Source organism: Crocodylus porosus, unplaced genomic scaffold (genome assembly GCF_001723895.1).
Source record: "Crocodylus porosus isolate Cpor-Errol unplaced genomic scaffold, CroPor_comp1, whole genome shotgun sequence".
Classification (NCBI taxonomy): Eukaryota; Metazoa; Chordata; order Crocodylia; family Crocodylidae; genus Crocodylus; species Crocodylus porosus.
This window is the reverse complement of record NW_017728906.1, coordinates 84,255,591-84,279,001: the sequence shown is the minus strand read 5'-3', so window position 1 is coordinate 84,279,001 and position 23,411 is coordinate 84,255,591. Positions and strand designations below refer to the sequence as shown.

Genomic DNA, 23,411 nt, shown 5'->3' with positions numbered 1-23,411 from the left:
GTCCAGGTGATAGGTCACCTGGTCATAGAAGGAAATGAGATTGGTCAAACAAGACCTACCCGCAACAAACCCGTGCTGGCTATCCCTTAAGATGTTAGCCTGGGCCAGTCCCTCAAGGATGGCCTCCTTACTAAACTTTTCTAAGATCTTCCCCAGGATAGAAGTCAGGCTAATGGGCCTGTAGTCAGCCGGATCCACTCTCCTCCCTTTCTGGAAGATCGGTACCACATTGGCCTTCTTCCTTATGGTGCTATCTTTTATTGGACCAACTGTATAGTTGGGATAGTTCCAAGCTTTTGAATGCAAGATATTCTTTATTAGATGTTTAAAGACACCCATTTATGAGGGATAGGTTAAAAAAAAAAAAAAAAAAAAGCGTGTCCTGATTTCCGCCCCCACAAAAGTGGAGAGATTATTACACCAACCCCAAATGTGTTTGGTCCACTAAACCACTGACAGAAGAGTGAGCTGCCTTGTAAATAAGCTTTTGTTATTACTTACCACTATATCCTAGGAATGTTACATAGATATAATAGCCAATTGCAATCAACCATAACGTGTTCCCAACAAAATATCCAATGAACGAGTTTGATATGATAACATCTGAAAGAGAAATAGTTGCTCACAGTTAGTTACACGATAGTCAACTCTGTGGCAAAAAGCATTGCATTAAAAAGTGTTCTACTTACAATTGATGAAAAACAGCTGGATAAAATGCAAAATGACTAGGAGTGGATAGAAAGCATTCAGATGAACATCAAAAGCATAGCCCCACTCCACATCGCAGTCTCTGCTCTGTCGCTTCACCAAGTATTTATTGGAAATAAACCTAATTGAAAAAAATATTTGGAAGAAATATTAGGAAACACGAGCTACTTGACAGAAGTATAGTGTCAAATAAATTGTCCCTATTAAATTTGTAACTTAAATCCTTTGAAGTGTTTTTGCCTAGTTTTTACAACTAAAATAAATGAAAACTGGTTTTGTTAACATACAAAGAAAATGCTGTAAGCATAAGCAGAAGAGAAATGTTTCTAAGAAGGCTCTTCTCCAAGTGACTAGGGGCCCTTTCTAAAACATTACAGTGGCCACCAAAGCATTGAAGCTAGCAAATGCATACTGTTACGGTTGGCTCCAGTACTACTTGTAATCATGGCAGCTAAAATTCTTCAGAAAGGCATAATATGCCTTTACAGTATTCCACTGAATAGAGCACATGAAATATAATAAATCAGATATTTACATGTATACAAGTCCAAATAGGGAATATAAAGATGTCTTGATTCCTATATACAGAACTGTTACTGAAAAAACTGAAACTGAGGGGTTTATACAACAGAAAGTGATTTTTTTTTTTGCTGCTTCTCTCTAACATGAGGATGTCATTTTCTCGCAAAATATTTGCAGTCATACTCCTACTGGACATCCTGCCCCACAAAGTTCCAGGACATCCTGGAACACAAGTATCTGCCAGATGTATGTGACTGCAAATAAACTTCTGCAATAATCTTTTTTTTTTTCCTGCAGGAATAAATCAAGAGAAATAGGACAATTTTCTTCTCTTTTTGACTGGGATATGAATAATCCATTTCCACAATAACAGCACAATAATTAAGGGTAAATAAACTCTTACCCCTTTATTGTGAGCCAAGTCACATTAAAGACCTATTTGGTTACAATTTTCTCCTATGAAAAACTACAAACTGTTTTTCAAACAGATTTACTCACCACATTAGAGTTGCTATTAGAAGGCCAACTCCTACACAATCTATGAACACAACCCAGAGGAGCAGCTTTATTGTTTCAAAAAATCCCATGTCCAGCACAAATCCAAATCCTATCGTGGATACTGGGGAGGGAGAAGGAGGGGAAAGAGATTAATTGTGGAAAAACACTGCATCAAATAATGTCAATCCTTCAAACCTTAGCATTGCAGGGGGGCTTGGAGTATGTGTGTTTTCTAACACCAAATCATAAAATGTCCTTTGTGTATAATACGCATGCCCTTTGGAGGTCTGGCAATACAGGATCTGTCCTTCAGTGACAGATGCATGCAACTTTTGAAACATTTCAGGCATGGAAAGACACATGGCCCTTGCCTGACTCCTGGCTGGACTGCTTCAAAAATCCCTGAGACTGCATACAGTAGCACACTCTCCAGCTGGGGGAAGGACAGGGTCTTGCTCAGGTCTGCAGCTCTGCTCCTCCACCATGTGGACATGAAACAAGTGGAGAGAGAGGAGGATTGAGCAGCCCCATCACTCCACAACACATATAACACAAAACACTTCACATTGAAGCCCTTTAATAAAGTTGCTATTTCTTCCAGAGTTATTTTTGGAGAACTCCAGACATTTTTGGAGCGCTCCATAGATGGCATGCGTGTTTGTCTGCTTGTAACATTTGAAGTGCTTCAACGTACCTCTGCCCAAGGGCTTATAACAGCACACTACTCTCTCAGCAACCTAGTCTGATTTTTCTTTTTTTTCCAGACTGACCACCTCCCTTTGTAGACCACATTGCTTTTACTCAGTACTTCAGTAAAATGAAAAGTGGAACCGGTGACAAAATACTTTCAATTACAAACCAAGCAACTACAGCTGCACCAAAATATCAGTGCCATATTGGTTTGGCACCAATAAAAAGAAAATTAGTGTTATTGGCTATCAGCTTTTTTTTGGATGCCAGATGCAGTGTGCACGTGCACAGCAGCAGCATGCGTGTGGCCAGGAGTGCAGCCAGGCAATGTGGAGAGCAGTGCCCCACAGGTATTTCTGTGAAGGGGAAAGGGTGTGAGGGAGGGAAAGGGCAAGGGGAGGGGGGTGCAGATTGAGGCCCCCCATGGTGAGTAAGGAAGTGGGACAGGGGCTGGGAGTGCTGCCCAGCTAGGGTGGTGAAAAGGACCCTGGGGCAGGGAGCAGCGCAGCTTTGACTGGGGCAGGGCAGCTCTCCACTGCTGCATGCACCCCTGGAGGAGGTATGAGATGGGGCATGTACCCCCCAGATTTGTGAATGGGCCAAGCGCCTGCAGCGTAGGCCACCAGGCATGGGGTGGGTGAGGGGCTGCTTCCCTCTCGTGCTCAGCTTTTCCTCGGGTTCCTTTCCTGCGCAGAGAAAAGTGGCCCCATGCCTGCCCTGTAGCTAGTGCCCCAAGCTACAGGCGCTGGCAGCCTGCATGAGGCAGGCACAGGCAGCCCCAGGCCGGCTGTGAGTGGTTGCAGCGCAGGGCACTGGGGATGGGGCGGGGAGGGGCTGCTTTCTCCTTCCCACCCCCCCACACTCGGCATCACCTTGTAATGGCAGTGGGCAGGGTTAAAGCTGTGCTGAGTGTAAAGAAAAGTGGCCCCTGGCCTGCCCCATGGCCAGCGCCCCACACTGCAGCCACTTGCAGCCTGCATGAGGCTACCTGTGCCTGCTCCAGACAGCCCCACATGGGCTGTGAGCAGCTGCAGTGAGGGGTGCCCGCCCTGGGGCAGGCCAGGGGCCACTTTTCTCCATGTTCAGCACCAGCTTCTTCCCTGCTGGCTAGCAGGGGGTTGGGGCTGAGCACTGCCCCTCACCTGTACCCGGGGCTGAGGGGCACTGGGTATGAGTGGGCAGGGAGTCAGTCCCAAGATGGTGACCAGGGGGAGGGGTACCTGTAAGGGGGTGGGGCTACCCATGCAGCCCTCGACAGCCTGACAAAACTGGCCCAAAATCATTGCCCGCCCCTGGGATCAGCACTGGCCAATATGTCTAGTGAATAATCTGCTAATGGTATTGGCCAAGAAAATCCTTATTGGTACACCCCTGCGCTACACTCAAGCATGCATTGTCATCTTGCTCTGAAGACTGGTACCAGCTACACTCTTCTGACTGACAGCTGGATTTCTAGTCCATTTTACATTAAAATATAGTACATCTGAGACATTTACTTCAGGAGTTCCCTTGGGACTTTCAAGAAAATACTGCCTATCCCAAGAATATTAGCATTTCAGTTGCACCAGCTTTGCTATGACTACAAGTGCTCTAGAAAGTGTTTTTTTCGCACTGCCTTTTAAAATGCAGCCAGAGCTTATGTGCAGAGATCTGGATTTCTGAGGGCCTCTTTCTGCACTGGTGCCTTTTATTACTCCATTAAGGACACTTTCTAAATGGCAAAACATTTACATCCCACAACAAACACGCCATTTTTAAGTAATTTATTCCTGTGGTCTTGGTTCCAATATTCACCCTTTTTGGAACCCACTCAGTTTAAAGCTTGACCATAATAAACTTAAAGAAGATTCCTTCAAGGATGCTAAGCACAGGCAGATGCACAAGCTTTCCTGGATTTTCCAATGCCTAACTGGTTACCATAATGTCCAGGAGGGTAGATACCTCAGCAACTTTTTTTTTGAGCTTTCACAGACAAAACATCTCTACCCTACCAAAAGGAAAGGCAGAGAAACAACTTCTGGACTAACTGAATTAGAGATGCCTAAGCTTTCAGTTAATCGGTAAGACGCATCTCTGCCCTTGCTTCGGACTAACACAGCTAGCTATCTCTCCAAGTGACTAGGGCCCTTTCTGCAGGGTTGAGGAAAACCCCGCACCTCTCCTGAAAGATAAAACTCTCCCCCCTCCTTCTCATTAATACCATGTCAAACTCTCCTAGCTGCATGAGGCTCCTCATGAGCCACATCCAGACTCTCCTCCAGAGGAATACAAGCTGAAGCAGCATTAACCACTGTGGGTGCCTGAGCTGCTGCGCCAGCCCAGGGAGCTGCAGGGATTAATGCAGTCATAGCTTGTTCTGCCAGTGCTGAAACACAACCCCAGTGCAACTCTCTGCCCTGCCCCACCTCCAAATCCCCAGCCTCTCCAGGAGCCCCGTGGGCTGGATGGCACCTTTGGAACATCTTTGCCATCCCCACATGGCACGTAATCAATTTGTAGACTCATTATCACAGCTGGCTGCAGAGACAGAGAGCATGGCCAGGTTGAAAAGAAACATTTGGACGATTATCTTGCTGGGATCCTTTGACCCTAGCCAACTTCCTGCCTCTTGGGTAGGGGGCTAGACCTGATGATCTTACAAAGTCCCTTCCAGCCCTAATGTCTTTGAAATCTATGAAACTAATAGTTATCATCCAAGAATTAGTTTAAACACAACAGTCAGGGATGTATCATCTGACACCAGAAAACCAATGATGGCAGATGTCAAGAGAGACTATGATAGGGGATAGAGATCACTCTTGAGCAGGGGCATCAAATAGCCTACAGGGCTGGATGAAGGGTGCAGGGTGGGATAAAGCTCAGAGGCCAGCTCAATGCAGGAGCCAGCATGGAGCCAGCATGTAGGACTGGGCCAGTGCAGACCCCTCATGTGATGCACACCCTGCACCAGCCCTGCTTGCCTAGGTCTGTGTTGGCACAGGGCAGATGCTGTGTGTGCTGCCCGTGCCTGCCCTGCACTGGCTCTGGTTCTGATCTGCATCCACCCTGGGGCCAGCACACATGGCCAGGCCAACACAGGCAGCTCACAGGGCTGGTCTAGGACCCCTAGGCTGAATCATGGAGCTCCACCACCCAACCTGGCCCCTGGGCCACATGAAATATGCCTACACATGCTGTGCTTCTCAAGCAGGGGGCACAGGGCTGCAGCAGGGTCTTTCCACAGAGCTTCGGGGTGTCAGGCAGGCAGGCGCTGCTGACCAGAAACACCCAGAGAGGCCAACCTGAAACCCAGCTGTGTGGCCAGCACCATGTACACCCACTGGGGCCTGTCCTCACCAAGCCAGCGGGCCCCAGACAGCCACCATGCCCACAGCCTGGCGCTCACCACAGAGCCAGATGCTGAGCAGCACAAGGAAAGCAGGGTCGTCACGTGCCCACTGGTCCTTGGTCTGCTTGCGGTAGTGGAAGTTGCGATAGACGCGTTGCGGTGCAGTAAACAGGTACAGCATCTGCCACAGTGCAAACTCGAAGTCCATATGCCGTGCGTGCAGCAGCCGCCGCAGGTACTTGTAGCGCTTGGCGCCTGCTGTGTGCCGCGCTGCCTCCCGCGCTGCCATCGCCTCTCCGCCACTGCCCGCCACCTGTGCGGTGGGCAGCATCCTGCTGGAAAGAGTGAGAAGAGTTGCATCATCCTTGTGGGGCGGTAGGAGCCCAGCCCCTTCCCCTCAACGGCCCTCAGGCACCCCACCAGGAACCGGCTCCCTATGACGGCACTCGCGCGCCGGGCCCCGCTCCCCGCCAATCACCAGCGCCCCCAGGCCCCCCACGACGGGCGTGGCCCCCTCTCCCACATTTCAAACGGCCCAGTCCCGCTCACCCGTCACCGCGGCCCCCGGCTTCCGGCAACGTTGCAGAGGCGCAGTTCTCCGTCACGTGCCGGCGCGGCCCAGTTCGTTCGTTCGTTTCCGGAAGGAGCGGGAAAAGCTTCCGGGGTCGGAGGGCGGCAAGATGGCGGTGCCCTAAGCTCCGCTGTGGCAGCGGGAAGGGCGGCGATGCCGAAGTACTACGAGGGGAAGGAGGAGAGCGGGCGACCCTGCTCGGGGTTCAGGGAGGACCTGCAGTCCTGCCTGCTGGAGAGTGACTGCGTCCTGAAGGTGCGCCGGGGCGGGAGGGATGCGCCTCTAACGTTGGTTGGGGGCCCGTTGGCCCCTCGTCCTCCACGGGCACGTGACACGTAGCCAATTAGCGACCGACCGGGAGCGCGAGACGGCGCACGTGAAGTGATCGACCCACCCTGCAGCCGGGGTTGGTCCCTAACAGCAGTGGGGGCAATGAGCCTGTGCTCCCTGGTCTTTGTTTTTATCATAGCTAATTAGCTCGGGGGGGTGTGATGAAGAGTGAAGTCCAGCTGGCGTCAAGGAAAGAAAACAGCCCTTGGATGCTCAGTAACAAAAAAAGGGTTGAGGTTTTGTTTTATAAGGCGCCCAGTTGCTACGGACACCTGTGCTGTCACGGAAACCATCCTTGTGAGCTTTTACTAAGTTGGTTGTAGGGGTGGGAAACAAAACAATTATTTCCTGGGCTTTTACTGCTCTCAGAATTTCTCACCTGGGAGTTAAATGCAATGAAGGACGCACCGTTTAGACCCAGAAGCATCTCTTGTTGAAAAAAACTGTAGGCAGGCTTCTAGCAGCTTGTACCAAGCCCTTAACAGTTCCTTACCTGTAACTGCTCTCTCCACTAATGAGAGCTGCTCCATTTTTACACTCCTGTATTTTGCCCTAACAGGAAGGGAAAAACCCCAAACAATGCTTGAAGGAAGGACACTGCAGAAGTTTGCAGATTTCATTTTTTGAATGCAAAAGATCCACGGTAAGTGTTTAAGTTTCTTAATTGTTGATACTGGTGCTTTTCTCTATTTTTTTAGGGAGAGCTGATGAGAGAGACTGCACTATACAACTGAATCAAATTAGCTTTGATAAACAGAACAGCTCTTGTCACTTGCGTTAAGGATCACTTAGAAGCATAACTAAATATTATTAGCAAGGCATCCCTTGTTGAAGCAGATATAATACAGCAAGAGATATTTACTTTGGAGAAGGCTTAACACGGCGGTTAGATATTTGTATAGGAGATAACCAGTGAAGTTTGGGTTTTTTTTAAATTTCAAAGATAAACAATAGATGAGGCTTTTTGATGCTTAAGGAGTAGTGAATTCTAAATCTTCTCTCTGAGGTCATTGGAGGAGATGCAATAAGCAGATGTTTTAAGAGGATACCTAACTGAAATCACTTAGCCCTGTTGTCCAAGTGGCAGCTGAGACAACATGTGCCCTGTGAGGGATTAAACTGCCTCTTGTAGAGCTTGTTGGTTCAGCTGCTGGTGCTGCTTTCTAGGGCTGTGCGAAGCTCTGGTCACTGATTTGACTTGGCAGAGATTTGGTTCGATTCAGTGACCGAATCTCTGAATCTAAATCAAATCAGGACCCTTTAATCTTTCTGAATCGAATCAGAGAGATTCGGTGATTCAGACACAGATGCAGCTTTAAATGTTTTATCTACATACCTCAGGGTACCAGGTCCTGCATCCTGAAGGTGTGAAAGCTTAGGTGATGGAGCGGATGGAGCTTTCCACAGGAGTGTTGGCGGGGGGGTTCCCAGCCCACTTGTCAGCTGACCCGGAAGTAGACCAGAAGCACTTCTGAGTCCGCTGGAGAGCATGTGGGGGGGGGCCCCTACACCCCACCTCAGCTTGGCGACTGGTGCCTCCTGGGTCTGGGGACACACCCAGGGTTCCCCATGGTTGACTGCCGAGCTGGGGGGGGGGGGGGCCAGCGCGCTCCCGGTGGACTTGGAAGTGGACTGGAAGAGCTTCCGATCCACTTCCGGGTCTGATGCCAAATGTGCTGAGGATTCCACCCCCACCCCCCGCTTCTGTGGGACGCTCCATCCGCCCCAACATTGCAGTGTTCATGAACCGTTCCTGGTACTTTGAGGTATATAGAAAAAACATTTAAAGCTGTGTCTATGGCTGAATCGCTGATTCTCCAAATCAGCATTGAATCCTCAGATTTGGATTTGGCTGAATCAAATAGGGGACAGTGATCCAAATCAATGAATTGGATCACTGTCTCTGATTCAGACTGAATTTGGCTCGGATTTGGATAAGGCCCGTTTCGTACACCCCTACTGCTTACTGGTATGGCTTTGGAACTGAGGAGGCAAACACCACTGCCTGCTTCCATCCCGACACCCTTTCCTGTTACCAAATGCAGGGTCCTTAGTTGCCACTGATGATTCAGATCAGTGACCGCTCATCTAGGGTTGCACCAATGTGGCAGGCATAGGCACCAACTCCATGGGTGCTCCGGGGCTCAAGCGCCCACAGAAAAAAATTAGTGGATGCTCAGCACCCACAAACCATGTCTGGTGAGCCAGGTTGAAATAACGCGCTGCCTGTTCTTGGCATGTGTGGGGCTTGGTGCAGGGATGCAAATAAATAAATACAATAAAGCACCCACTGGCAAAAACCAAAGTTGGCACCTATGGCAGCAGCTCTAGGAGCTGTACCAACTAGCCCCTGTCCTACCACTGGAGGGTCATCAGGAATGATCTGGGTTTTCCATTTCCCATGGAAAAACAGAGTAAAACACAGATTTCCCCTTTACTAGAGTAAAATGTCAATTTCTCATTTTAGCAGAGAAGCCCATTAATTTTGTAGTTTTTCAGTGAGCCCTTTGTAGGCTGACAGAGTTCCAGCCTGCAGGGCACTGGGAGGGAGCAGGACCAGGGCAGTCAGGCAGGGAGTGCCGTGCATGTACATGCACATGGCCCCAGGCACCCTGGACAGCAGCTCCTCCAGGTAAAAGCGGGGGATTGAGGCCCCCATAGGGAGGGAGTTGGGCTGAGCTGGGGCTGCTGCCCTGCTGGGCAGTGTGTGGGGCTTGGGGCCCAGGGCTGCAGTGTGTGGCCTCAGAGCCTCGGTGGGGAGCAGGATGAGACCACAGGTGGCTTGTTTGAGGGTGGGGGTAGGGCCAGCTCCCAACCACAGCATGCACTCCTGGGAAAAGGGGGAGCCCATGCCCCCCAGTTCTGTGTGGGGTGGGTGCATGCTGCAGGCTCGTGCTCCCCACCTGGCTGCCCTCCCCTAGGGTCTCTGCAGCACAGAGGGCAGCAGGGCAGGGAGCACAAGCTCACAGCACATACCCACTGTGTCCCTCGCACAGATCTGAGGGACGCGGGTCCCCTCTGCCCCCTGGGAGTGTATGCTGTGGCTGGGAGCCATCTCCACACCTGCCCCTGCCCAAGCCCACAGCAGTGGGGAGCTGGCTCCGTGCTTCTTCTCTTGCAGAACAGCTGCCTGTCGGGGCAGGTGGCTGCGGACCTAGGTCCTTGGTCTCATAGTTCTGGCAGCTGGGGGCCCCATCCGGCAGGGCTGGAGGGGGCAGGGGCTGTGGGTGAGGGACAAGGGGCACAAGTAAAGCTGGAGGGGCTGTCTGGGGGGGAATGAGAGGCACCAGTAGGGCTTGGGGGCTGTTGTGGGGGGGAAGTGAGGGGCACCAGCAGGGCTGGGGGTTGGGGAGGGAGGCTGTAGGGGGCCTTCAATTTTAATTATGGATTGGGGGGTTATTAGAGAATTTTCAATTCTCCTTTTTTATCAGGGAAAAACCAAAATCCCTGGTCATCAGGCTTATGTGCCTGGTCCAGGCTACATTGGAAGAAATGCATTAGACAGCCCTTAGTTACTTACAGTGCAAATTAACTCCTGTGTTTCACCTGAAGCTAAATACAATCATTAAATACAATACATCAGGTTATATGCAGTGAAACCTGTCTAAGATGCAGTTGAATAGGACTAGGAAACATTTCAGGCTTGAACAGGTACAGCTGCTTTCATCAAAAACATGGTGGAGAAAGTAATGCCTGCCAAATACAATAGCGTAGTAGTTACTGGTTGTTGCTGCTTGCAGGCTGGCTTGAGCTGTGGTGGCTGCAAATCTCTGCCCCTCACCACCCACCCCCAGGAGTGCCTGAGCTGCCTGTGCTCACCTTCACTGTCAGTCCCTGTCCCTAGTGGCAATAGAGAGAGGCAGATTCTGTAGCAAAGGTAAGCACAGGTGCAAAAGAGTTAGCAGGGAGGGCTGCAGAAATGGTGAGTGGCATGGCATAACTACATGCTGTTGATTTTCTGAGCTGGATCTGGCCTACAGGCCAAAGTTTGCCAACCCCTGCCTTAAGCTGTTGAAGAGATCTGGATTCTAGAGCTTGCGCAGCACCAAAAGTGCTAGGTCTATTCAAAACTGCATCTTCTGCCTCTAATGGTGAGATGTAGGGAAGACGGGGGTGGGGTGGGTTCCCCATGCTTTTTGTTGAAGCTGGCAGCCAAGATTCATTGGCCAGAAGTAGAACAAGCAAAATGGGAGCCTAAGTTTTTCTAATGGATGGGCACCTGAGTCACCTGCTATCTTGGCTGTGTTTTGAAAACAGAGAGTTGGTCATCCAGATTCTGAAGGTGGGTGTTTTTGGTGTGAATCCCAGTTTCACATAGGTACCTAACTCAGGACTATAGGTAAGCACCAAAATCTGGAGGAGAGAGTCTGGATTTTAGACATACCATGGTTTTCAGAACTTCCTGTAGACCAATTTTTAAATCAGGCAGTTAATTATTGAGATCTCCTTTTTCAGTTTCTGATTCTCCCCGTGTATTGTGTATAGAATTTAGGCATCTAACTCAGTTTTTTGAATTCCATTTTGGATGCCTAAAATTAAGCATAGATATTCTCAGTATATTTAAATTCCCTTTTGGATCTGAGGCTGAGGCCACTGGCAGATGTTCAATTAAAGGCATGATGGGATCTGATCTGTGATCCCAATTATTGTGCCTCCTGTTAGGCTGCATATCCACAGCAGAGCATATGATTTTGGGTTTAGTGATCAGACCCCAATCATGTCCTACTGGCCAGTGCAGGGTGGGCCCAGGATCATGATCCCGGGCTCCTTCTGTACTAGTGAAGGTGTCTGACAATCAGCTGATTATTGTTGGAGCCACCCAGCAGCCAGCTGGCTGGCAGCAGAATCAGTCCTGTATGGATGCACAAACCCCAGTGCAGTCTGTGCCAGCTGACAATCAACTGATTGTTGACAGTGTCAGGGCCACAGCAAAGTTTAAGCCTCAGTATGGTCCTGGAGCCATGTGGCAGGGCACTGTTTGTGCCTGCCACTTTAAGTGCCTGGAGCTGGCAGCTGCCAGGTGCCTGATAAGGGCAGCAATTTTGAACCTAGGGCTGCCCATATAAAGAAGGCAGTTCTGCTGCAGGAGGCCAGGCAACAAGATTGCCCGGCAGAGGGCTGCGGGTATCATCTGGAGGTAAGGGCAGGAGCTGTAGGGGATGGTCAGGAGGCTCCTGGTCCTGGGCATGACCTAAAACTGCACCCTGCTGGAAGTGGGTGGCTTGGTGGTGATGTGGGAGCCCCCAGGAAATGCCAGGCCAGTTACCACCCTGGTGAAAGGCAAGTTGGGGCGTCTTAACCTCCTAGCCCCCACAACCTACTGGGATACCCCTTGTTGGAGGGTCAGGAAGGTGGACCCCACAGAGAGAGAAAAGGCTATGATTAATGCCTGTCTGGACTTGGACCCTTCCAGTCCTGGCCCCAGGGCCAGGGGCCCATCGTGAGAAACACCCAAGAGCTGCGCGGCTGGGGTTCTGACTGGCCTGGAGGTGGGCCAGGGCTAGTAGCCAAAGGTCCCGGGGGGACCATACCCGAAGGGGAAGCGGTTCAGGGAGCTATGCTGCCTAGTATGAAGACGGATGAGACCGCCTGAGGAGAGTAATCCAGGCGGGGTTCATTTAGGAGGATTCTGGGGCCCAGTGTGGGGGGCCAGTGATGATGACAACATCTAGATGCCATCTGTGAGGCTTGGGCTGCAATGTAGGGGAGGAATGGAGCCTCAGATAGCGCCCCCTGGCATCGAGGCAGGAAATTGGCAGCCTCCTGCTTAATTACATCAGTGAACTAATTATCAACAAGGCATAGTGGGAGAGAAGGCGGGCAGTTAACCCAGAAGCAGGTGGGCGGGCCACTTGGAAGTTGGCCCTAAGAAGGCTCCCTGTTACAAGCCAGTTACTGCAATTGTCAGCTGACCGTCAGCCAGAAGGGACCAGGGCCTGGTGTGGTCCCAGTGCTGCCAATGATCGATTGATCATTGACCAGCAGAGACAGCCCTGGGGCCCATTCAAGAAGCCCTGGTGTGGTTCACCCTGCCACACATTCATTTCAGGTGTGATGGGAACCGGCCACAAAACTGTTGCACATTTTTGGGTAATAATTGTATGGCTGATTTCATATTGTTGCACTAATTGCCTGAACTTGGGCTGGGTTACACTTTAAGACACTGATTAATTGCGTTTGAAGTGTAGCATCTGCCAAGGGCCTTAGTTTTTGGATACTGTGATTGGAAGCTATTTATTAAAAATAAACTAGATTGCATGGGAAAAATTTCCCAAGATTAGCTATGCATATCTTGTATGGAAAGATTACATGTATATATAGGCATGATATTAAAAATAAAATAGTCATAGTTGATATTGAACTGTTCCACACATGGCCAGCATGTGGCTTCTTTCTGATTTTAAGCAACATATGGTACCTGATTCAAAATTAAGAACTATTAAAATGATTAAGAGGATGTACCAAAGTAGAACCATACTTAAGCTCTTCAATCTTGTATTGTTACTGATGTGTAAGAGCCTTATATTCCCTCACAATGTAACTTTTTTTTTCTTAATTCACTCAAGGAAGAACAGTCAACTTTTTGAGGGGTGAGGAGGAAGGGGGGATGGAATGACTCCAAATATATAATGTTTACAGTTCATAGACAGTGGAATGTCACACAACTGCATGTTCAGTTTACTGCACATTGTTTCTATAGTGCAGTTTCTTTCTAACTAAAAAAAAAAAAAAAGAAAAAGAGGAGGGAGTGGGAATTAATGCAGAGTGTGCATATCAGTTGGTATACTGTAACCGTCACCTCTCCATGCCCCTGTAGTAAGATACATAAACTAAATCACAGTAATTTTACCATGAATAAATGCGGTTAGAGTTGCAAATGTTTTGCTTCATTTGTATTGCTACAAGAGCATGCACAGGTAACAGTGACAGTATTACAATCAACTCCATGTTTTCATGACCTTATAGGAGTCATTTCTGTTTAATGCAGTTATAACACAAAATGCCAAATATCTCAATATGAAATGGAGACTGATTAAAATGACTATGATCCTTTATTTTGAGATGCCATAAGCCAGATGTAATTGTATTAAAAAGATACTGCTTCTTTATCCTTTTCTTGATTCAAAGACCCAAGACAGTCATGTTTGTTTCCCAGTGAAACTACAACGCCACACACTTAAAATTTTACTCTGGAATCAATTTAATATTCAGGATACTAGTGAGACGCATAGCATATCTTAAATGAACTCTTCAAATGAATACAGTTCTACTGCTTACATCAAATTAAAATGATTGGAGTTTCAGGCCTCATAGTGAAAGATGCAGGGAGTGTACATGTTCCTCACCACAATATGGTGACTAACTGGTACATATGCATTCTTGCAGTCTGGCCAGTCTTATGTTTTTACTCTGCGACATCAGTGAATTCTGAGCAGTAAATTCTTCATTTTAAGGCTGTAGCAATACAGTGCAGCCAAAGTATTAGCTTCTTGAAGACTGGTAACTTAAGGTGAGAGGAACAGTTGCATGCCCGAATTATGCCTCTCCTTCTGCTGTATGTTTATGTGCAAATAACTTGTGAGTAGCAGGGATCCTGGCTTTCTCTGATTTTAAAAAAAATCATATATATTAGTGGTGTTTCATTTTAATTATGAAAAAATGTGGATTTCGGGTTACTGTTTTAAATCTGAAAATTGGGGTTGTTTATCAGAGAAAACCAGGATCCCTGTTCATCAGTCAATTAATGTTTAACATAAGTGACATGTCTGAAGGTAGTGCAGCCCAGCTCTCACCAGAAATTGTATTTCTTTCTTTCTCTGCTGACCTCTGCCTTATGGTGTACCTGTTTGTAAAGTGCCAGGAATAGAAATGCAGGTACTTGTCAGGAATTCCTTTAGCAGTTGTATCATATTTAGCAATATGTTGACTTAATTATTCTTCAATCTTCAGTTGGATTCCAGATCGAGATTCAGAGGAAGGAAGGGATACTGAAGCCTTTCTGAATGCCAACCTGGGGAATCATGGATACATCAGTACCTTAAGGAAAACAAGAATATATCTGTTGTACCCTGTCAGTCATGCAATATTCTTATGGAAAATACCTATTTCAAGGACTCTAATAAATGTCCATTAACCTCAAAATGCTAACAAGAAAGTAATTAGGCTGGCTGTTCTTCTGGCTGACATGAGTTCAGTGCATTTTTAATATTTTGTATGAACTACAAAATGAGCTAGAGCAGTGTCTGCTAACTCGGTGTTTATTTTCAAGTTTAGATTCCCTCTTCGGTATTAAATTATAATGCATCTAAAAACCTTGAAATGCTGTCATAGTAAATATTACTCGGTGATGGAGGTAGGTACTATTGTTTTGCACTGTCATTCAGGAGACCTAGGAATAGGACTCATTTCCTAAACTGGTAAGACTAAGAAATGTATGTGTTAGTCACTTCCTTCCCCAGAGGCTTGTGTTGCTCAATAAGGAGTTATTCCAGATTATTTAAGAGTAGCATTGGTATCTGTGCAGTTGCTTATGACCAGTGGCATTTATTTTATCCTTCTGCAACGGTGGGGCTCAACCTCCAAGCCACGGAGCCATGTTCTTTGGCCTGTAGTGCTTACCAGAGGTCCCAGTATTTGGTGATGGGAGAAGTAACGGGTTAACTTTTCACAGAACCATGGCAATTAATGTTGCTACCTCTTCCCCTTGGTGTCAAATTTCTGGACTTGTGGGGAACCCTGAGATCCAGAGCCCCACATGCTAGTTTGGACAGATGCACAGTATTGCTACAACCAGATCTAGCTGGCAGGGTTGTGCCAGCATGCAGCGGCACCACAACTGCATGCGGCTTCCAGGGTCACACTAGCAAGCCACATCGCATCTGCAAGCATACCTTGTGGACTAACCTGGATCTGGCCCACAGACGAGCCCCACACCACTCATCTAGCCTGGAGGACCATAGAGGTTGAGCACTGCTGTGTTACAACATTACTTTGAATAGGATTATTAGTGTAAAATTTATTAATGCATTATAGCCTCTTACTGTTGGAAAGCTGCATTAAAATTTGGGTTCTCTAAAATAATTCTGGTTGTCTCAAATATTTGGTCTTGTCACAAAATCACTGAAGCTTTTCAGGGAACTGCAGTTTCATTCTAACAAATACTAATAAAATTAAGAAGCTGTAGGTCAAGATTTTAGGGTGGTTAAATGTCTCCTTTTTCACTTAACCAGCAGTTTAGGAGAATACTGACTTATCTTTATCTAGAAGACCTTTGTTTACAAGAATTTCCCAATTTCCTTATGGGAGGACTCTCTTAGTCTTCTCAAACAAAAGCATTTCACTGCAATTCCACCCTTTAAAAAAAATCATCAAACAGGAACTACATTCCATAAACCCATTTTGTAACTTTTTAACTTTCTGTGTTTCCTGACATTTGGAAATTATACATCTATATAGATACATTTTAAGGGATTTATAGTCAGATCTGTGTGTCCTGTATAACATCAAAGTATTTTGATACCAGAATTTTTTGATATACAGTGCCATTCAGTTTTCCCTGTTATGCAAGTGCAGTTCCTCAAGACCCCTTCTTTGGCTTTTGCTCTTGAAGTAGTTTGTCTCCAGAGGAAACAGACTATGCACTTTGTCCTAACTGTTTTATAAACCTTACACCTTGAAAATGCAGTAAGATTTGCACCAGCAGTTTAAAACAAACAAAAAAGTACAGCATACAAACGAAACAATACTGTACTAAACTTATCCGTAGTTCTTAAAAAAAAAAATAAAACATTCTGCGCCCATCTACTTACCAGGCTCCAAGTGCCTCCCTGAGGTGCCTGCCTCATGTCTGGCTGACCCCCTTCCTGGAGCACACCCATGAGTCTGGGGACAGTGCTGCCACCACAGTCTTGGTCTGTTAGTGGCTCTGTACCTGTTGAAATGCAAAGGCTTTATAGATTTGGAGGGTGCTCGACCCCGTGCAAGAACTTAGGGTGCTTCCTTTAGTCTGGATCCCATAAAGATGCCTCCCTTAGTTATCCAAACCAAGGGGGCACAAAGGCATGCCTCTTCCAGCAAGTCCACCACTCTTGGTAGTTCCAAAGGGAAGTCTTGGGGTAGGATACAGAATAAAAAAACCTTGCCAGACATTAGTTCAGTATCTGCATACAGATGTTTCTTGTACTTAGTTACAAACTTTGCCAGTGTCCTTTAGGGAAGGAGTAGTAGTGGAAATTGGTTTGTTTGTTTTTTAGGCTCAAGACCTTGTACAACTCTTTAATGGAGAAATCAAAGTTTAGCCAACCTGAATAGGAAACAAGATTAGGAAATGAGGATTACATAAATTTTCTTCTTGTGTAGTGGATGATGGCATGTGATCCCATGAAGCTGATTTTTACATGGGGGCTAGCCATGTACTTGTCATGCTGCTGATGCTATCATTTAAACTGATGGCTTTGGTTTCATGTTGGATTTGTGAATCTCTGGCTAATATATTACAAGGCAGCTGCTTAAAAGGAAGTTAATCTTTTTCTGATAAATCTTGTATTTGCTGCCAACGGGAAGATGAGTCACAAGATAGACTGGTATTTGCAATGATGAACTCACAAATCATATTTTTTTTTAAATTGTATAGTGGTCTGCTAGTTTAATATAAAAATATATATATATTTGGTTGTTTTGTACAAGCACCTTTTTTATCAAGTTCTCTTTTTGTTTCTGTTTTTGTTTGGGATTTATAAAATGTGCCTGTCAACTTTGTATAAGCACAAAACATTAAAAAAAAAAATGTCATAATGCTGGGAAGAGTCTGCCCAGTACTTTAATCAGATATACTACTCACTTCTTTCCTTCATAGGAAAAATTGAGGAAAGATCAATCATCTCATTTGCCTACTCTAAACCTTGTCAGGTCTTAGTTGTGAAATATTACTGGGATATTTTGGGGACTCAAAGACAAGGACTCCCAAACATGAATCTTCCTTAAGGGAGGGTTTGTAACTTTGAAGCCTCAGATGATTGCTGCTGTGGTGAGAAGCAGGAGCCAAATCATCAAACTACATTTAGAACCATCGCCAGAAACTTCACCTGAAAATCCTCTGGTCAAATATAAGCAAGTGTTTAGGACATCCTTCTCATTGAATATGCTCTAAAGGGGGTCAATCATTGTTACATTTTAATAAAGTATTTGGTATTTGACATTTCAGTATTTCACAAATACTCTGTCGGTGCCCTAAGTTTACCATTTTGAATCTTGTAAGAGATTACTTTTTGTACTTTATTCAAGGTAAAAACACAATGTTAGAGCTTCGTAGCCTGAAAACAGAACTGTTAAAGTATGTAGGAGACATAGCAACTTGTATGAAACTTGCATCTTTAAATGATTACCTAAATGACTTGAGAGAAAATTTGCTTCATTCTAACCTTGTGAAGAATAATGTCCTGTCTAAAAATATTTTTATTGCATAATTGCCCAAGAGACTCAAACCATTCTGCCATCTATGAGAGCCACTTACATTTCTTGGGTAAAATTAAGAGGAAAAAATAACCCTTCATAGGGATTTTATTTAAAACAGAAATGAATAAGTTGACAAAACACTGCCAACTTTCCTGTGTGGTTTAAACTGTTGGTTTTATATGCCCAATGTTTCTTTCTCAATTCTTTACAATTTTTTTTCTGATATATTGAGGCAAAAAACTCAAAGAATGAGCAATTCTAGATGTCCATCTACATCTCAACAAAAATATCTATTTACAGCACTTGTATACTTAGCTCTCTCGTGTATGGCAGGAAAACATGGACTCCTTATGCCAAGGAAGAAAGAAAACTGAACGGTTTCCATCGCTGATGTCTCTGCCATATCTTGGGTATAACACAGCATGACAAGATCTCCACCTTCTCTGTTCTGGGCCACGATACCCAGTATGTTTGTGCTCCTGAGACGGAGACGTCTCCCTTGGGTAGGACATGAGAATCGTATGGGCAATGGTCAAATCTATGGAAAGCTGGCTACTGGCAAGCATCAACTTGGATGGCCAAAACTGTGTTTGGTTGATGTCTGCAAGAAAAACCTTTGTGAGCTGCACGTCGGTGGCCAGCGCTGGGAATCAGTCACTTCAGATCGCTGCTAGTGGAAAGCTGCCATGAAGCGGGACCTACATCACTGTGAGATGTAGTAGGTCAATGATGAGAAAGAGAAGAGGTGTCGGAAACAGGCAAAACAAAATGGTGTTTTGCATACTGGCGCAACTAAGTCTGTACGTGCAACTTGCTGGAGGGTCTGCTTGTCATGTGTTGGACTCCTCAACCACTCAAGCAGCTGTGGTGGTACCCTGTAACCCACCAAAAGTAGTTTCCATGGTCTCCCGAGATTGATGACTGCTAATGGAGTCTTTTGCCAATTTTTAAAGTTCTCATACTTCTTTAAATGTAGAAGGTTATGGAGGTCAAATGAAGATAAGAAAAATAAAGTGTGTATCAGGACCTCTTTATGCAAAATTTAATTGGATATTTTTTCAAGAACAAGTTATGAAAGTTTTAATTACTGTTACTGAAATTAGGCCACACACATAAGAAAGTGTTTTTTTGCAGAATCTAACTAGATCCTGGCCTGTTATGAGGTGGTGATAGTCCTGAAAGTTAAGAAGTGAGATGTTTCTCCCTTGGTTTTCTGTTTTTTCAATTTAAGTTTCTGTGGGGAAGTGAGTTGGATGGGGAAAATGTAGGCTTCTAAAATAGACTTCTATTTTAAACAGACTTCTATTAAAACAGTTTATTTTTAAAACATCTAGTGTCAGGGACGATCCAGAAGTAAAACTGTTTGGTGACTTCACCTATTTGGACATCTATACATGTGCTCTGGGATTGGGGGTGGGTGCTTTAATTAGAGCAGCTTTCAGGACCTCCTGTAACTAAAGTGCCTGCAGCAACTTGTGTATTCAGTGTCCCATACTTCAAAATGGTGGTGGGGGCACTTTAACTACAGCTCGTTCGACAAGCTGTAGTTAAAGTGTCTGCCTGCCATTTTGAAGTGTGGGGACACTGAATACATGTAATGCTAAGGCTGCTGGAGTGTGCTGATTAGGGAGTAGGCATGTATATAGGTGTTCTTTGTGACTTCTTAGAAGCAAAAGTGTCAGTTTCTGAAAATCCTCCTGCAGAATTTTTTAGCTTCCCTCATTTGCCTTGCTTCTACCTAGAGTATGTTCTAGGGAAGGGCTTAACAACCAAGGTTATGGAGCCATTTGATCAGGAGGGTTTCTGCTGGAGTTTCTTTCCCAGTGCTGCTGTGGGGGGGAGGAGAAGAGAAACATCTACCCACCACCTACTTTTTGACCTAAGCGGAGTCAGTCTGGCTTGCAGCCTTACAAGGTAACTAACTGCTGTTATAGGGCAATGATTCTCAACCTGTGGGTCATGAACCAAAACTGGGTGGCAAGAATATATGAGAGAGTCATAAATAAGTTTAAAAAATGGATTCTCCTTTAAAGGAGAAAAACATGGGAAACCATAGCTTTTCCCTTAAAGATTGGCAGTGTTCCAGCCTGGGAAGGGCTGCTTGGGCCCCCTGCCCCACACACTGGGGGTCTGGGGATGGGGGGGCTGCAGGTCAGGAGTGAGGGCCCTGGGTCGGGGCTTGTCACTGATGTTTACAAATGGGTCCTGGTACAAAAAAGGTTGAGAATCACTGATATAGTGTACTTTTGGTATTCAGAGTATTTTTGCTTGTACTTGTGTGAGAGTTTGGAGTGGCAATACTGGGGGTTCCTTAGATGCATGATTGCTTGTGAATGCAGGGGTCTGGATTCAATGATCGAGAAAACCCTTTGCATCTTGCATTCCTGAAAGCTTAAATTAAACAGGGACATGGGTTTAATTGAATAACCCTCCACCCCCAAACAAAACCAAAACCAAAAACTTTTGTGATAAATACAAGCCCCTAGGTGCCTTTTCTGTCCTCCTTGAAGTTCTTCCTGGAGCAAATAACACCCTTAGATGTCTTATGGCTCAGGCATCTTCCACTGCTTTTTAATTCCTGTGATCTTTATCTTAGGTTTTATTATACTTGAGATTTTATTTAAAGCCACAGTTCCTGGAGACTAGGGATTATTGAAGGGCCCTGTGCCCCTATCCCAATGTGGGTATCAGCCTCCTCACTTTTTGGTAATCCATGGGTTTATGGTGGAATTGTGAGGTCACTTCCGAACAAGCAGGGTTGCAAAGTGAAGCTTGGCTTACTTTAGGGCTCCTTGATGAGAAGGCAAACATGTAAGAAATGGCTAGCCCTTGTCTTGGTACATAGTGGCCCGGCTGCTGAAGCTGCACCTACTTTCTGGCAGTGGGAGGTAAAACCTGAATGGGCTGGGTGATATTTGGGAAGTGGGTTAATGACAAACTCCCACGTTTGTGACTATATATGTGGGTGGACCTGTGTGAACAACAGGCATGTGCCTGCATACAGGAGTGTGTGTGTGTGTGTGTTGTGTGTGTGTGTGCACATAGAGGGGTGTATGTACCTATAGAGGTGTACGTACCCCTTGTGTATTCATACTGGGGTGTGCACACCTGTGTATGTACATACAGGCACCAGTCTACAGGCAGGGATGTGTGCATGTGTACCTGTGTGCACATGAATGGGGGTGAATACACCTCTGTGTTCAAGTGAGAGTTAATTGCATGGGACCAGCTAACACAAGACAGTGGAGCATGCTGTACTCCCATTTCCATTTGTTCACATTACAGTAGACGCTTACCACTCTTGGAGGAAGGGAAGTAGCTAACTATTGAGAAATATTACTTAGCACATTTAAAAAATGTCTGAAGGTAGAGAGTAAAAGAAAAGAGATTTCTTCATTAAGTCTCATTAGGAAAAGGATTCTCTTCTCTTCCTACCCCCATGTTTATCAAAACACTGTGACCAGTTTGGATATCTTAGCACCAGTTTAATAAACATGTAATAAGGGAGTAAGATGGGATACGGAGATCTGAGTAACACATGCTTATTTTGCTTAAAACAACTTATTTTAAATGCAAGGGAATACAGGGGTGTGTACACATGCTGTGGTGTGTGCCCACACGTACATGCAGGCATGGCTTGACCTAGGGCCGCGGGTGTGTGTACGTGGATGGGGGTGTATACACCTCTGTTTGGATATCTTAGCTCCAGGTTATTAAACATGTAATAAGGGAGTAAGATGGGGATACAGAGGTCTGTGTAATGCATGCTTATTTTACTTAAAACAATAAATTATTTGAATTGCAAGAGAATACAAGGGTGTGTACACACGGTGGGGTGCAGGCACATACGGGCATGGCTTTACCTAGGGCTGTGGGCGTGTGTACCTGTGTGCATACATATATGGGGTGTACACACCGCTGTTGAGACGGGTGTGTACCTATGCTGGGGTGCGTGCCCGCGGGCACATGCAGGCATGGCTTTGCCTAGGGGTGTGTACTTGCCCGGCTGTATGTAAGAACGTGTGTCACGCGGGGGGCGCGCGTACAGAAGGGCGTACACGCTGCGGGGGGCCTCCGGACCTCGTCCCCCCTCCCCAGCATTGCGGCAGGAAGCGGGGCCGTTGCAAGGCGGCGGGTATTTAACGGTGGGGGCGGGACCAGCGGGAGGGGGCGGGGCCGCGTGCGCCGAGTGATCTGGCGGCCTGCGCATGCGCATGGGCTGGCGGGAGCCGGAGCCCGGCGAAGCTGGCGGCGCAGCCGAGGAGGGCGGCGGCGGCGGCCCCGAGGTAAGGGGCGGCGGGCGCGCCACTTCCGGGGGGTCGCGCCCGCTGGGGAAGAGCAGGGCCAGACGCGCGCGGGGGCTTGCGGGAGCTGGGCTGGCTGAGCCCGCCGAGGGGAAGGCTCAGAGGAGATTTGACAGCATCCTGAAGGCGGGGCCGGTCTCGGCGAGGGTAGGCGAGAGGACGAGGAGCACCGGGCTCAAGCCGCAGCTAGGGGAATTCAGGCTGGAGGTTAGGAAACACTTTCTGAGGAGGAGGGCGGTGAAGCACTGGGACAGGCCCCCAGGAGAGGTGGGGGCCCTCTATTCCTGAAGGTTTGTAAGACCCGGCTGGACCGGGATGAGACGGTTGGGGGCGGTCCTGCTTTGCCTAGTACAGCGTTTCTCAACCTGTGCGTGGCAGCCTAAAGCAGGTCACAGGAATATATGAAAGGGTCGGAAGCAAATGTTAAAAATAGATTTTTCTTTAAAGGAGAGAAACATGGGGAAACTGCAGCTTTCCCCTTGGAGGCAGGCAGAGTCCAGCCTGCCAGCCCCTGCCCCCCATACACCCACCCACCCCCTACTCCACACATGGTGGGGTGGGGGGCACTGGGTTGGGACTGACCGTATTTTGTCCTGGTACAAAACAAGTTGAGAGCCACTGGACTGGATGCCCTCCTGACCTTCATCTTCTAGGGGTCTGTAGAGGAGGACATGTTTGCTTCTGCACTCATGAATGGGTGATACCACAGTAAAGCTACATACCCCTACCTGGCTAAGAGGAATAGTGTACCAAACTGGCAAAGCACTCTCAAGGCATGCACACAAATAGCAGCAAAGTTGTGCTGCTATATTAATCCCCCTCCCTTCTTCCAAAGAGCACTACAGCACAGGTCTGCCAGTGTAAATGCATCAGTGTAAGTGCACCAAGTGGGGGGGGTTCCGGTGGCACAGCTAGGTCACAGGGCGCTGCTCAGGCTACAGCTCTTTGCACCTTTATCTGATACAGCTGCCAATAGAAGCCGGTCATGTTGACTTCGCTGACATTG

General features: G+C 46.9%; 2 protein-coding genes and 1 long non-coding RNA gene across 5 annotated transcripts in view; 2 read left to right on the top strand and 1 right to left on the bottom strand.

Moving 5' to 3' along the window:
* UNC50 (unc-50 inner nuclear membrane RNA binding protein) overlaps positions 1–6,370 on the bottom strand; it is an 8,132-nt gene extending 1,762 nt beyond the window's left edge. The window contains exons 1-5 of one of the 2 annotated variants that reach the window (XM_019529470.1): positions 6,296–6,370; positions 5,804–6,081; positions 1,729–1,849; positions 690–829; positions 502–603 (exon numbers count right to left, since the gene is read on the bottom strand). In XM_019529470.1, the coding sequence (XP_019385015.1) occupies positions 502–603; positions 690–829; positions 1,729–1,849; positions 5,804–6,077 (637 nt within the window). In that variant the 5' untranslated portion in view covers positions 6,078–6,081; positions 6,296–6,370. The remainder of the gene's footprint in view (positions 1–501; positions 604–689; positions 830–1,728; positions 1,850–5,803; positions 6,082–6,295) is intronic. The other variant, XM_019529471.1, reaches the window with a different exon arrangement.
* A 24-nt stretch (positions 6,371–6,394) lies between these two features.
* On the top strand, positions 6,395–15,728 carry LOC109306181 (cytochrome c oxidase assembly factor 5). Of its 2 annotated transcripts, XR_002099882.1 has the most exons (4): positions 6,395–6,572; positions 7,207–7,290; positions 14,598–14,689; positions 15,356–15,728. XR_002099882.1 is itself a non-coding variant. In XM_019529472.1 (3 exons), the coding sequence occupies exons 1-3, from the start codon at positions 6,471–6,473 to the stop codon at positions 14,637–14,639; spliced, it is 228 nt and encodes a 75-aa protein (XP_019385017.1). In that variant the 5' UTR covers positions 6,396–6,470; the 3' UTR covers positions 14,640–15,728. The 2 variants fall into 2 exon arrangements, 1 of the variants encoding a protein (XP_019385017.1); XM_019529472.1 differs by having other exon boundaries at positions 6,396–6,572; positions 14,598–15,728.
* LOC109306182 lies at positions 11,452–13,711 on the top strand. The gene is made up of 2 exons (XR_002099883.1): positions 11,452–11,610; positions 12,540–13,711. It is a non-coding gene; the product is annotated as an uncharacterized LOC109306182 (long non-coding RNA).
* Positions 15,729–23,411: the final 7,683 nt, after the last annotated feature.